Source organism: Conger conger, chromosome 2 (assembly GCF_963514075.1).
Source record: "Conger conger chromosome 2, fConCon1.1, whole genome shotgun sequence".
Taxonomy (NCBI): Eukaryota; Metazoa; Chordata; class Actinopteri; order Anguilliformes; family Congridae; genus Conger; species Conger conger.
The window spans coordinates 50,158,868-50,174,465 of NC_083761.1; the positions used below are offsets into that span (position 1 = coordinate 50,158,868).

The 15,598-nt window shown below is 39.2% G+C and overlaps 1 protein-coding gene across 1 annotated transcript; it reads right to left on the bottom strand.

Annotated features, from left to right (window-relative positions):
• Nucleotides 1-1,514: 1,514 nt before the first annotated feature.
• si:ch211-136m16.8 (trichohyalin) lies at nucleotides 1,515-15,088 on the bottom strand. The gene is made up of 10 exons (XM_061230701.1): nucleotides 14,751-15,088; nucleotides 6,796-13,590; nucleotides 6,478-6,688; nucleotides 4,536-4,612; nucleotides 4,193-4,286; nucleotides 4,050-4,108; nucleotides 3,828-3,933; nucleotides 3,566-3,651; nucleotides 3,374-3,453; nucleotides 1,515-1,917 (listed from the first exon to the last, which is right to left on the bottom strand). The coding sequence occupies exons 1-10, from the start codon at nucleotides 14,805-14,807 to the stop codon at nucleotides 1,854-1,856; spliced, it is 7,629 nt and encodes a 2,542-aa protein (XP_061086685.1). The 5' UTR covers nucleotides 14,808-15,088; the 3' UTR covers nucleotides 1,515-1,853.
• Between the last annotated feature and the right edge of the window lie 510 nt (nucleotides 15,089-15,598).

Below are 15,598 nucleotides of genomic sequence, written 5' to 3' on the forward strand. Positions count from 1 at the left end.
GATGATTTTCACATACCAGGGCATTTAATCAGTCAGATTAACTAATGCTTTTATTCTCTGTGAGGTACTATATGTGCTAAATTGCTTTAGAAACAGGCAATATTTAAAAAAACTGATTCAATTATATACTGGTAGGTGAAATCTTTTGGGCCCTATCGTGTGGACACCTGACACAAAACCATGCAGACTTCAAATGCAACAGATTGGTAACCACTACACTATTGGTACTTGCAATTGCCAAAAAAGTAATGAATTAACAACACAGATATCAGATTTCCAAAATATGAGAAATATCAGTGTATTCACCAGATTAATGTGAGCAATAGTGGTAGACCTGGCTATCCATCCATCCATCCATTATCTGAACCCGCTTATCCTGATCAGGGTCGCAGGGGGGCTGGAGCCTATCCCAGCATACATTGGGCGAAAGGCAGGAATACACCTGGACAGGTCGCCAGTCTATCGCAGGGCACACACACCATTCACTCACACATTCATACCTATGGGCAATTTAGACTCTCCAATCAGCCTAACATGCATGTCTTTGGACTGTGGGAAGAAACCGGAGTAAACGGAGGAAACCCACACAAACACGGGGAGAACATGCAAACTCCGCACAGAGAGGTCCCAGCCGACGGGGATTCGAACCCAGGACCTCCTTGCTGTGAGGCGGCAGTGCTACCCACTGCACCATCCGTGCCGCCTAGACCTGGCTAGCAAACCAAAATAAAAATTCTAAATGCATACAGACTACATCCATAACATAGCTATTCAGTCTTCAATGTAGATAGGTATAGTGACACTATCTATTATCACTTCATTGGTGCTTCTGTAGTTCACACTGTTGTGCCATCAACATTGAAGGATTAGACAAAATATCCTCATGCATAATTTCCTCATGCATAATTTTTCAAAATGTCCTCATGCATAATAAAAGTGTGCCATGACCAAACAACATGGCACACTCCTAATGACAAATTCTGTAAGGATGATACATTTTCCATTAGAAATTTCTGATTTGTGTTCACGAGGAGACTAAAAGGGCAAATCAGATTGGAACAGAAATTTCACTATAAAATGCACTTGCTGGTTACAGTGAAGGTTAAGGGTCATGCGTATGGATGGAATAGTGACTGCAAAGTATACATAGGAACCAGAGGGGGTGGAGGGAGAGGCAGAGTTTAAATCTAAACTAGTACTAGTTGAATATTAGCTTAATATGAGATTAATATTTAAGTATAACATAATTATGGTACATGACTGGGACCCGCAAGGTCGGTGGTTCGATCACCGGTGTAGCCACATTAAGACCCGCACAGCTCTTGGGCCCTTGAGCAATGCCCTTAACCCTCCATTGCAGGGTTGTCTCCTGCTTTGTCTAATCAACTGTAAAGTTTTGATAAAAGCCTCAGCCAAATGTCATGTAATAATTAAACTTTAAAATATGGAGGAAAATCACATTGATTGCTACTTAATGGCCCAAGTAGAAACAAAAACCTCAATGGAAAACTCAATTGTTACCATTACAAATTGAAAATGTATTCTGAAATTAAGTTACGGATTATGGAAACATGAATACAGGTATATTGTAAACAAACTGTTTAAATGGTTGAATATTACATTCATATTCATGAATTCATGACAACTGAAAAAGGATTGAAATGATACTTAATGAATTACAGAAACATAAGAGATGATGTTAAAAATATTATGAGGGAAAATAAAACATTGTCGGTTCAACATGAAGATTCAGAGATCTTAAAAAGTAGTAAACACTCAGGTATTGTGGGGTCCAAGCACAAGTAAGAAACATTAAAACAAAAACCACCCTAAACTTATTTTACTTTTCCCCCTTATTCTGTCTTCCTCAGCTTGTTCTTGAGTTCTGACATCATTGAAGGATTACCTATTCCAATCCTGCAAAGAGAAAAAGTAAATATTTATTGAATATTTGTTCATCCTTTATCTTCTCTAGCAGAGTACCTGTTAAGTTTATATGTTGCACGTAACAAATTTAGTCTGAAAAGAACTCCCTTGAGGGAAGACAGAGTATGTGTTAAACCAGCCCAGGACTTCATGTGAGATATACAATCACATTTCTCCGAAAAATTTGGTCCATGCAGAATTGCATTGAATATAATTAAATTAACTTGTCCCAACCCCTGTCCATCAGTGGAAACATTGCTATTCCATTGCTTTTTTATCCATATGATAAAGTGCATCTTTGGCTAATTCTGTTCTGAAATGGTGATGAAAATGGGGATGAGGAAGTGTTTGTGACAACAGTAATTCGATAATGATTTCATGATAGAGCCACACAGTGTTTACAATTCACTCCTAATGGAATTGTCAAATGTAGTAACAGTCAACTATTTATTTAAATATGTAAAGTGGGCTCCAGAATTATTATAATATAAGAAATCTTCACAAAAAGTGCTGTAAACTAAGAAAATAATAGTTAGCAACAATTAACTTTATTGTCCAACATGCAACATTCCAATCATGTATTAATGATTCAATGGAGTCTTACATTAAAAAAAATAATATATATTTCCACAAAATACAGGTTTCACGATTATTGGCACCCCTGGTTTAATACTTGTGCAAACACCCCTGTCAAAGATGACAGCCACAAGTCTTTTCCTATAATTAAATTATATAAATAAATATTAAAATAAATCATATAATTGAAAATGGCGGTATCCCAAGGATATCAAAGATTCTGAAAAATTCTGCATGGAGGAACAGTCAAAAATCCCTCCAAATGTGTTCTCTAACCTTATCACAAATTATAGGAAAAGAGACTTGGCTGTCATCTTTGCCAGGGGTGGTTACGCAAAGTATTAAACCAGGGGTGGCAATAATTGTAGAACCTGTTTTTTGTGGAAATATATTTTTTATTTGAAAATTGTAAGACTTTCATTGGTTGATACCATTGAATCATTAATGAAGCACAATGCTTTTCACATGTTGGAAAATAAAGCTTATGTAAATAATTGTATTATTTTTTAGTTTCGTGTGCATATTTATTCAGGGTGCCAATAATTCTGGGGCCCACTGAATTTCAAGATGATCAGGCCATAGCGATCATTAGATGGAATGTTTGGAAGCAATAATTTGACATATAAAACATCTACAACATCTACTGTAGTAAAAGAGTATGAGAAAGCAGTTGTATTGTCTCTTGTGCAGTGCCAAATTAGTTTGTTTCATCTGAATTTTCATGTCTTCAACAGTATTATGACATTGTATTTCTGTTGTTTATACACTTATTTTCTTATGCCATACTAATAATCATGTTGTGCTCGGAATTTGGAAAAACTTCTACTTAAATAGTATCTCCATATTTCAGTCAGTTCTCAGGTGCTTTTACCCAGGTTTTCCTGGTGGTGTCCATTTGGATTTGGCTTTGGGCAAATCAACAACAGTTGCACTCGCTTCTACTTCTGAATTCTATTGAACAGAATAAACAGTTAGTAATCCATAATTATCATAAGAAGCTCATAGCCACAATCATTGATATACAGTATGCTAGTAAACATGAAACGTGTATTTGTGCCAGTACCTGTGTATAGGACTGTGTATCTTCTCCTTCTCTTATCTTCACTCCCCTATTTGTCTTTCTCAGTGCTGGAAATCCGGAGCTAAAACCTGCACAACATTGATATATGATCACTCTGCCCATAACAACACAGCTCACTTTCTTTAACTTACAAAGATATTCCAGACAGTTATATTTAGAATAGATTACAACTTCATGGCTACCATAATGATGAAGTCAATCACTACATAAAGCACTCATGAAGACAGTCATTAATATTTCTTACCTGTTAGTTTAAAAGCTGGTACTGTAATGCCTTTGATGCTGTCTGTTCCAGTACTGTCATGTCTCTCTGAGCTGTTATCATGGGAGGTTGTATTCTCTGGTGCCTGCTGCAGGTTCAAAGTCAGATCAATATTTCAATCGCCTAATGCAGCCTTGTTTCAGTTCTGTAATGTGTGAAATCTGTGGTCAGAGAAATCTGCGGCCTATTGGATATCTCTCTCACCTCTCTCATTTTCACTCCTCTTTCTGTCTTTCTCAGTCCAGGAAACTCTGCACTGAAACCTTCACAATAAAATAAAGAACCTTAATGCACAGTCCACTAAAGTCACAATGATAAAGGAATATGCCAGGTGATACTGTACCTACCAGGCAGTTTCACTCCAATACCCCCCATCGCCACAGCTTTGCCTCCTACCACGTCTTCTCTCTCACTCGTCAGCATCTTGGTGGCATCAGGGGCCTTTTATTCAGACACAGACAATAGAACAAGTTCACTTCATAGACTGTGACTATGTTAGTGATTTATCATTTTAGTGGTAAGGTATTGTAATGACCTTGTCAGAGCCAAGATAATTCAGACATTCTAATAAAGAAATTAGCTTTAGAAACAGTGTTATCAAAAAAAGTGATTGGTTTCAGTCAGGAAGTTAATAGTATGAGTTCTGTGTTAATCAGTCATCCAGAGTATAAATTGATGACACCAATCTACCTCTGCAGTGAACCCTTCTTCTTTCTCCCTGACTCCTCTGTCTGTCTTCTTTAGTGAAGGAAATTCCCCACCTATACCTGTTCAACAAGAGCAGGAGAACATCTAATCTTATATTGTGTCTATTTGACAGACTTGTCATTCTCAAAAATGGCCTTTAAAATCTATGAAAAAGTTAAACATTTACCACTTAAGACGGGTACCAATCTTCAATACTGGAAAAATTTGCCAAAATGATGCAGGTCAGTCCTGGCCAACTCTCAACTCTCAACTGTGACGGTTCTCGGCTCTTTTCTGAGTAATTTCCAGGCACTACCTTTTTTGCGGCACTTGTCATATTTTTTCCAATTTGATGATTAGTTCATTTTGGCTATCAGGTAATCAATACCCTCGTGCTGACTACTGATTCCAATTGTCTACCGTGTGTGGTCAGATTGTCAATGAAGGTTAGCTGTGTGCCTTTCTATTTAAGTCCCGCGTCTTGATTAACCAAGGCTTGTTTGTTACATCATCACTTCTTCAGCACTGTTAGACTTTTTTATGTGTTTGTGCACTAATGTCAGGTATGAACGGACTATTATCATTTACCCGTGGTGTTGATGGTGGGAGCTGAACACACAGCATTCCATCATCATCTTAGGGGAATAAGTATGGTCCACCTCATCTGCATGTTCACGTTTAAATTTTTAGTGCACAAATGGCAGACACGTGACAGTTGGAGAACGGGATTCCTTTGGGAATGGAGACTCCATCAGAATCTTCCTTCTGTCTTCCTTCTGTCTTGGCTGTCTTAGTGTTAGGGTGGTAGTTCACCCTGTGCAGCATGCTTGTTCTCAGCATGCTTTGCCTCATGTTACCTTTGTTAAGTAAGGAGTGGTAGGCGGAATTTAAGGTGGATGGTGGAAGTACTGAGGCCTAATTTAGGTGATTGGCTCAGACTTCCTGTGTCTTGGGACAAGTGTGAGCGAGAGGACAATGTTCTCCCTGATTGTATGTGGAAATTTCTCAGGTTGTCAGTTTGCCTGAGGCTATACACCGTTGTCGAAAAGTAACATCACTATAAGAGAGCATTTCGCACCTTCGGTACCTGGGGATCTAAGGAGGAGGTTGTGTAGTTAAATTACTTCCGCATGTTTCTCTTGGCGGGAATGCTTATGCATTTCGTTGCATTTGTTTGTTGCTCATCCCGGTTTGTATGGTTGTTGTTAGTGTGGCTTTTCAATAAGTCCAAGTGCACGGTGTTTGGCGGTCGTTGGAGAGCTCTGCAACTCTGTGGACAGGGGTTTCTGTGTTTGATACCCGCATGGCTGTTTATGAGCACTTTTTGCCAATACGGGATGTCTTGTATCTCTTTTGTTATCACGTTACCGTTCCTAGGTAGGCTATGACACAGCCTAGGTAGGCATCTCCCTTGCGCTATAGGCGTACCTTTGTTCTAATCGCCTCGTCTTACAACCACCATAAACTGTAGGATGTAAGGTTGAGTTTCCCTGCCGTTTGTTGTTTCCTTGCTCACTTCAGATTAAACTTCTTGACCGTTTTGATAGGTTGCTTTATTGGTTGGCTAAGTGCCAGGAATTTAATCCCTTTCTTGCTTACCCCTTTTTCCTCTGGGCTGTATCCCTTCTCTCTAGGGATGCCCCCAGAAAATATCAGTGGTTATCTTACGTCTTGTGGGTAACTTTTAGAACCGAACTCGGTCACACTCACTCCCTTACAAGAACAAGTAATCCCGAGAAGCAATGCACATTTTGTTAGAGCACAGAGCAGGTGGAGAAGTGAAGCAAAATGCAGTACATGACAAGCCATCTAATACTGGTGGTAAAGCATGGCAGTTGATAGCTTTCAAGAAGAATGGCAGATAATGTATGATTCAAATGCATAACTTAAGAGTAACTGTACGATTTTGAAAATGGAGCAGTTAATATGAACCAGCATAACATACCTGGCAGCTTGAATCCTTTTATTATGGGACCTCCTTGCTTTACCGCCATTGGAACTATTTTAAGCTGCCTAGACTGCTGCAATTTTGAGGGGGTGGGCAGCAGGGATTGTTTGTGGAGTAGAGCACGGGGGTTCCTTGGTGGGCGAGAATGGGCGTTCTTCAGAGAAATTCGGGACTTTTGGGCAGTGAAATCCAAAGAAGGTGAATGGAGCTGTGAAAAAAGGTATGCATGCTGGGATTTTTCAAAACTCAACTACAAACTATCATTTAATGAACCATGTTTTGTTGTAATGGTGATGAAAATGCATATGTACTAACCTCTATCCATTTATCAGCAATTTCCTTCATTTCTAAATTTTCTTCTTGAACATTTAGACCTTCAGGCTCTTTGTTATCCAGCCTTGTGGTTCGTCTTTCTTCTGTTTCTCTGCCATCAATATTGTCCCAGTGTATTAGAGTGGGTTTCACCTCCTCATTGTTCCTTTCAGGTCCCTCCTTAGCATCTTCCTCTTCTTTCACTGGTCCACCCTCCATCTCTACTGTTGGGTTTAAATCATCCCCCCTGTTTCCCTGCTTTCCCTCTGTCTTGAATTCAGAAAACCATCTTTCTTCTTCCACACTTATCCCTTCATCATCTTTTCTTTCTTGTCTGTCTCCATCAAGTATTACTTTTTCTTGCACTCCATTGCTACTCCTTCTTTTCTCTCTTTGGATGTTTTCTTTCCACCCTTCTTGTGTAAGTTTATCCCCCTCTTCAAAAGCAAGTTGTTCCAGAGCTCCTTTGTGACATACTTCTTCAACGTGTATTTTTATGTCCTTTTCCTCTTCTTCTGCTTCCATTTCTCCTCTACTCTCTCCTTCCTCCCAAATTGTTTCTTCTTTCTCTATTTCAGCTGTAGATTTTTCCCTCTCTGTCTCTCCTAAACTTCTGTTTAAGTCTTTCTCTTCAGTCTCAGTTTTTCTCATTTCAACACTTTCCATGTCTTTGTCCTCACTGCATCCTTCACTTTGTCTTTGTTCTTGTTCTTTGTTTGTCACTGTCATTTCTATGAAGCTGTTCTCATTTCTTCCGATGTCTGTGATTCTCTCATCTTCATCTGTACCGAGTATCCCCAGATCCTTTTCATCTGCATCTTTATCTGTCTCAGTTTCCTTTGTAAAATAGTCATCTTCCACATCTGAATGGGTTTCTTCATTCAGCACATCTTTGTCATTTATTTCAACAGATATTGGCACCAAAAGCTCTGGTCTCACTTCTATTTCTTCTACTATCTCCTCAGTACCCCAAATACTGGCTTCCATTTGCCCACTATAATCATGCACTCCAACTTCTTTTGTATTCTTCCCGCCAGTTGCTTCCATTAAAATCAATCTCTCTTCTTCCTCCACCTCTGTTTCCTCCTTAGCATCTTCCTCTTCACTCACTGGTCCACCCTCCATCTCTACTGTTGGGTTTAAATCATCCCCCCTGTTTCCCTGCTTTCCCTCTGTCATGAATTCAGAAAACTGTCTTTCTTCCTCCACACTTACACCTTCATCATCTTTTCTTTCTTGTCTGTCTCCATCAAGTATTACACTTTCTTGCACTCCATTGCTACTCCTTCTTTTCTCTCTTTCAATGTCTTCCTTCCATCCTTCTTTTGTAAGTTCACACCCCTCTTCAAAAGCAAGTTGTTCCAGAGCTCCTTTGTGACATACTTCTTCAATGTGTGTTTTTATGTCCTTTTCCTCCTCTTCCATTTCTCCTCGACTCTCTCCTTCCTGCCAAATTGTTTCTTCTTTCTTGATTTCAGCTGTAGATTTTTCCCTCTCTGTCTCTCCTAAACTTGTGTTTAAGTCTTTCTCTTCAGTCTCAGTTTTCCAAATTTCAACACTTTCCATGTCTTTGTCCTCACTGCATCCTTCACTTTGTCTTTGTTCTTGTTCTTTGTTTGTCACTGTCATTTCTATGAAGCTGTTCTCATTTCTTCCGATGTCTGTGATCCTCTCATCGTCATCTGTACCGAGTATCCCCAGATCCTTTTCATCTGCATCTTTATCTGTCTCAGTTTCCTTTGTAAAATAGTCATCTTCCACATCTGAATGGGTTTCATCATTCAGCACATCTTTGTCATTTCTTTCAACAGGTATTGGCACCAAAAGCTCTGGTCTCACTTCTATTTCTTCTACTTTCTCCTCAGTACCCCACATATCGACTTCCATTTCCCCACTATATTCATGCTCTCCAACTTCTTTTGTATTCTTCCCGCCAGTCGCTTCCATTAAAATCAATCTCTCTTCTTCCTCCACCTCTGTTTCCTCCTTAGCATCTTCCTCTTCACTCACTGGTCCACCCTCCATCTCTACTGTTGGGTTTAAATCATCCCCCCTGTTTCCCTGCTTTCCCTCTGTCATGAATTCAGAAAACTGTCTTTCTTCCTCCACACTTATCCCTTCATCATCTTTTCTTTCTTGTCTGTCTCCATCAAGTATTACACTTTCTTGCACTTCATTGCTACTCCTTCTTTTCTCTCTTTCAATGTCTTCCTTCCATCCTTCTTTTGTAAGTTCACCCCCCTCTTCAAAAGCAAGTTGTTCCAGAGCTCCTTTGTGACATACTTCTTCAATGTGTGTTTTTATGTCCTTTTCCTCCTCTTCCATTTCTCCTCGACTCTCTCCTTCCTGCCAAATTGTTTCTTCTTTCTTGATTTCAGCTGTAGATTTTTCCCTCTCTGTCTCTCCTAAACTTGTGTTTAAGTCTTTCTCTTCAGTCTCAGTTTTCCAAATTTCAACACTTTCCATGTCTTTGTCCTCACTGCATCCTTCACTTTGTCTTTGTTCTTGTTCTTTGTTTGTCACTGTCATTTCTATGAAGCTGTTCTCATTTCTTCCGATGTCTGTGATCCTCTCATCGTCATCTGTACCGAGTATCCCCAGATCCTTTTCATCTGCATCTTTATCTGTCTCAGTTTCCTTTGTAAAATAGTCATCTTCCACATCTGAATGGGTTTCATCATTCAGCACATCTTTGTCATTTCTTTCAACAGATATTGGCACCAAAAGCTCTGGTCTCACTTCTATTTCTTCTACTTTCTCCTCAGTACCCCACATATCGACTTCCATTTCCCCACTATATTCATGCTCTCCAACTTCTTTTGTATTCTTCCCGCCAGTCGCTTCCATTAAAATCAATCTCTCTTCTTCCTCCACCTCTGTTTCCTCCTTAGCATCTTCCTCTTCACTCACTGGTCCACCCTCCATCTCTACTGTTGGGTTTAAATCACCCCCCCTGTTTCCCTGCTTTCCCTCTGTCATGAATTCAGAAAACTGTCTTTCTTCCTCCACACTTATCCCTTCATCATCTTTTCTTTCTTGTCTGTCTCCATCAAGTATTACAATTTCTTGCACTTCATTGCTACTCCTTCTTTTCTCTCTTTCAATGTCTTCCTTCGATCCTTCTTTTGAAAGTTCACCCCCCTCTTCAAAAGCAAGTTGTTCCAGAGCTCCTTTGTGACATACTTCTTCAACGTGTATTTTTATGTCCTTTTCCTCTTCTTCTGCTTCCATTTCTCCTCTACTCTCTCCTTCCTCCCAAATTGTTTCTTCTTTCTCGATTTCAGCTGTAGATTTTTCCCTCTCTGTCTCTCCTAAACTTGTGTTTAAGTCTTTCTCTTCAGTCTCAGTTTTTCTCATTTCAACACTTTCCATGTCTTTGTCCTCACTGCATCCTTCACTTTGTCTTTGTTCTTGTTCTTTGTTTGTCACTGTCATTTCTATGAAGCTGTTCTCATTTCTTCCGATGTCTGTGATTCTCTCATCTTCATCTGTACCGAGCATCCCCAGATCCTTTTCATCTGCATCTTTATCTGTCTCAGTTTCCTTTGTAAAATAGTCATCTTCCACATCTGAATCGGTTTCTTCATTCAGCACATCTTTGTCATTTCTTTCAACAGGTATTGGCACCAAAAGCTCTGGTCTCACTTCTATTTCTTCTACTTTCTCCTCAGTACCCCACATATCGACTTCCATTTCCCCACTATATTCATGCTCTCCAACTTCTTTTGTATTCTTCCCGCCAGTCGCTTCCATTAAAATCAATCTCTCTTTTTCCTCCACCTCTGTTTCCTCCTTAGCATCTTCCTCTTCACTCACTGGTCCACCCTCCATCTCTACTGTTGGGTTTAAATCATCCCCCCTGTTTCCCTGCTTTCCCTCTGTCATGAATTCAGAAAACTGTCTTTCTTCCTCCACACTTATCCCTTCATCATCTTTTCTTTCTTGTCTGTCTCCATCAAGTATTACACTTTCTTGCACTCCATTGCTACTCCTTCTTTTCTGTCTTTCAATGTCTTCCTTCCATCCTTCTTTTGTAAGTTCACCCCCCTCTTCAAAAGCAAGTTGTTCCAGAGCTCCTTTGTGACATACTTCTTCAATGTGTGTTTTTATGTCCTTTTCCTCTTCCTCCTCTTCCATTTCTCCTCGACTCTCTCTTTCCTGCCAAATAGTTTCTTCTTTCTCAATTTCAGCTGTAGATTTTTCCCTCTCTGTCTCTCCTAAACTTGTGTTTAAGTCTTTCTCTTCAGTCTCAGTTTTCCAAATTTCAACACTTTCCATGTCTTTGTCCTCACTGCATCCTTCACTTTGTCTTTGTTCTTGTTCTTTGATTGTCACTGTCATTTCTATGAAGCTGTTCTCATTTCTTCTGATGTCTGTGATTCTCTCATCTTCATCTGTACCGAGTATCCCCAGATCCTTTTCATCTGCATCTTTATCTGTCTCAGTTTCCTTTGCAAAATAGTCATCTTCCACATCTGAATGGGTTTCTTCATTCAGCACATCTTTGTCATTTCTTTCAACAGGTATTGGCACCAAAAGCTCTGGTCTCACTTCTATTTCTTCTACTTTCTCCTCAGTACCCCACATATTGACTTCCATTTCCCCACTATATTCATGCTCTCCAACTTCTTTTGTATTCTTCCCGCCAGTCGCTTCCATTAAAATCAATCTCTCTTCTTCCTCCACCTCTGTTTCCTCCTTAGCATCTTCCTCTTCACTCACTGGTCCACCCTCCATCTCTACTGTTGGGTTTAAATTATCCCCCCTGTTTCCCTGCTTTCCCTCTGTCATGAATTCAGAAAACTGTCTTTCTTCCTCCACACTTATCCCTTCATCGTCCTTTCTTCCTTGTCTGTCTCCATCAAGTATTACATTTTCTTGCACTCCATTGCTACTCCTTCTTTTCTCTCTTTCAATGTCTTCCTTCCATCCTTCTTTTGTAAATTCACCCCCCTCTTCAAAAGCAAGTTGTTCCAGAGCTCCTTTGTGACATACTTCTTCAATGTGTGTTTTTATGTCCTTCTCCTCTTCCTCCTCTTCCATTTCTCCTCTACTCTTGCCTTCCTCCCAAATTGTTTCTTCTTTCTCTATTTCAGCTGTAGATTTTTCCCTCTCTGTCTCTCCTAAACTTGTGTTTAAGTCTTTCTCTTCAGTCTCAGTTTTCCAAATTTCAACACTTTCCATGTCTTTGTTCTCACTGCATCCTTCACTTTGTCTTTGTTCTTGTTCTTTGTTTGTCACTGTCATTTCTATGAAGCTGTTCTCATTTCTTCCGATGTCTGTGATTCTCTCATCTTCATCTGTACTGAGTATCCCCAGATCCTTTTCATCTGCATCTTTATCTGTCTCAGTTTCCTTTGTAAAATAGTCATCTTCCACATCTGAATCGGTTTCTTCATTCAGCACATCTTTGTCATTTCTTTCAACAGGTATTGGCACCAAAAGCTCTGGTCTCACTTCTATTTCTTCTACTTTCTCCTCAGTACCCCACATATCGACTTCCATTTCCCCACTATATTCATGCTCTCCAACTTCTTTTGTATTCTTCCCACCAGTCGCTTCCATTAAAATCAATCTCTCTTCTTCCTCCACCTCTGTTTCCTCCTTAGCATCTTCCTCTTCACTCACTGGTCCACCTTCCATCTCCATCCCCCTGTTTCCCTGGCCCACGAATAGTTCTGTAATCACGTGTCTTTCATGCTCTTTCTTTTCTTCTCTCATTGTTTTGGTTTCTTCTTCCTCTCTTTTGGCCATTAGATTTTTGTTTTCTTTTTCTCCTGTAACCACCCCACATTCTTTCGCTATTTCCTTGAATTCTCTGTTTTCAGTCTCTATTTTTCTAATTTCAATGCTTTTAATTTCATCTTCCTCACTGTATTCTATGCTTTCATTTCCTTTGTTTCCCACTGTGACTTCTGTCTGACTGAGCTCAGTGTTTTCTAAGTCTGTAATGACTCCATCCTTATTGGATGCCCCTATTTGTCTCCCCAAAGCACTGTTTCCATTTTGTCCTCTTTCTGATTTCTGCATTTGCTGTTCTTTTGTGGGTACATCTATCCATCCACCTTCACTGTTTTCAATCTTCTCTCCTGTCTCAATTTCAATTTTACTTTCAGAATTCTCACCTTCTCCCTCTCTCTCTTCCTGTATTGTGACTTTGTTTCCTTCATCCCAGTTTGTTTCTAATTTTCTCACTCTGCATTCTGATTGATCTTTTTTATCACCATCTGTTCTCTGTAGAGATCCTCCTTCTGTTTCCTTCCCTAAAACATCTGTTATTGTCCTTTCACCTTCTAAATTCCATCCTGATTCTTCCTCTCTTAAGATTTTATTTCCCCTCCCCGTGCTAGTATCTCTTGTATTGAAAGCCTTCCCTATTTCCCTGTATTTCTGAGACCCAGTCTCTTTTTCTGTTTGTCTCTCTCCACCCATTTCTGTGTCAGCTCCATAGATAATATCCTCATGTGTCTGCACACCACAGTTTGAAATGCTGCCATGTGTTTCGCTCTCGCTCTCATTTTTCTCATTGGTGAACTGAGGACCTTTAGCTTTCTTTTCTCTTTCGGTTGTTGGTTCATCTGTCCAACTGTCATGAGTGTCTGCTACACTCTCTCTGTCTTTTTTCATCTTTTTCTCTGCCCCCTCAATATTTTCTCGTTTATCTTTGTCACCCCCTGTCCATTCCTGTGTCTCAGTTGCCACAGAGATTGTGGCTTCCTGTCCTGTGTGCGTGTCATCATTTCCTGTGTTTGCAGGCTCTGGTATTAAATATCGTTGCACAGCTCCTGTGACAAATCTCTGTTTGGGGGTGGGGGGAGAAAATTTAAGTTTAAGAGAAGTTTTACAATGTTCTTGTACCTATTCACGGTGCAAAAGATGATAAAACCATTTAAAGTTTTTTTTTCAGCAATTATTATTATTATTATTATTATTATTATTATTATTATTATTATTATTATATATTGTTTGTTTGTGATTGGCACAGACACTTCATACACCAGGGGGCACTCCTTCTTTATAACAAACAAACTGAAAAAAGGAGGAAGTTATGGCAGACCGCAGTCCAGCATGAAATCTTCAAGAAGAATTTGGCGATAGCTTTTCATACTTTTTGTGAGAGTGATTGTTGATTTTTCAATGTAAAATATATTGGATAATTCTGAGGGGGGGACTTCATTCAATTTACTGTGTTATGCGCAAGTGGAACACAAATAACCGCATTTACATTTGAAACAACACACTGTGTGGAGCCAATTCCAATTGTGCTACAATAAAAAAATACAATGCATTTAACGCATATCAAATGAGCCTATTCTAAGGTAACTGGACGTAATATAGACTAATAGCATATTGTTAGTTGAACATTAGCAGCTCTGACAAAATGATTTACAGTTACAGTACTATTAATGTTGTATTATTCCGTGTCATTCCTCCTTTACTTGCAATGCCATCATAATCACTTGCAGAATATACTCGAGACTGCGGATTTTTCACAAGCATGATACTGAATAGCATGTACAATCTGTAGTCTGCAAATTAATATGACGACACTGACATGGATGCCAAATGAGGATACCTAGCAGTAAAAACGCGAGTTTCCCCACAAAGCCAACAGAGGAGTACGTTCTTCAGCTTGCATTTTACTTTTTGCAACTATTTAGACACCAATGCTCATTACTGAACTAAAGAAACATCAACATGAAAACATAAAATTTATATTATAGGCTACTGCAGGCACTGAAGTGGATTTCAGGGGTAAGCAAGCAGAATATATATAGAATTTAACGAGCTCCTCTGAATAATCATTTAAACTGGACGGAACAATCTAAAACAATTACAAATGAATTCTCAGCGTGTCTCGGTTTAAAAAAAATAGCTGATTATTCAGCATGGCTATGTACTATTAAGTTAAATTACCTTTTCAACTCAAGATAAGAGAGATAGAGATATATACTCACCAAAACTACCCAAAACACCTGCCCAACGCGGGCTAAAGGACTGGGTGTGGGGTCCATGATAGGCTTGAGAAGAATTTGTGTCACGCTCACTACACCGTTACAGACATTAAGAGGACAGATACTGATTAAATTAAGATGACGTTTTACGTACGCGTTTGACTCATGTCAGAGAAGGTCATTTTAGCTAAACCTCGATACAGCCTCAGGCAAACCGTAAAACAACGCAGTTCCTGTTGTCTAAGTGTCCGGTGTTAATACAATAAGCTAGAGGCAAACATAGCTCGATTGCAGGGTATTGCAGATTGACATCACGTAATTAGCTATCAACAATATTGTAGTCTGTGACTGAAAAAAATGTGCGTTAAGAATCGGGGAATCAAGTAATATTTCACAGGGGTAACAGTTTCATCACGTTCAAACTCCTATTTACCGGAAATTTCACTGTCCCAGCTTCCTCATAATTACTTCTGCAATGACCGTAGTTATCTAAAAAATAACATTACCCAACACAAGTTTAAAGTTAATTTGATGGGGAAAATATTTAAATACAATTTAAACCTGGCTGTAAAATTGATAAGCAAAATGTTTGTTTCCTGATATTCTTTTAGAAGCATGAAACTTAGTAATCGCCCTCTCTCTCTCTCTTCAGAGTTTAACACGGATGTTTAGTTATTGTCTTAGTTGCGTTTTTGTCATGTCACGTATTATGTTAGTCTAGTCTCGCCACGTTTTTTACGTTTTATTTCGTTACGATTCATTGTCATGTTATGTTTCATGTTTAGTTCTTGTTACCATTTATTTCTTAGTCTTGCCATGTCATGTTATATAGTTTATTGTCATAATTTCGC

Coding starts and splice junctions, on each gene's coding strand:
- si:ch211-136m16.8 (XM_061230701.1), bottom strand. CDS start 14,807: ATGGACCCCACACCCAGTCCTTTAGCCCGCGTTGGGCAGGTGTTTTGG. Junction 4,613..6,477: donor AAAAGGATTCAAGCTGCCAG/GTATGTTATGCT, acceptor CTTGTTGAACAG/GTATAGGTGGGGAATTTCCT. Junction 1,918..3,373: donor ACACCACCAGGAAAACCTGG/GTAAAAGCACCT, acceptor TTCTCTTTGCAG/GATTGGAATAGGTAATCCTT.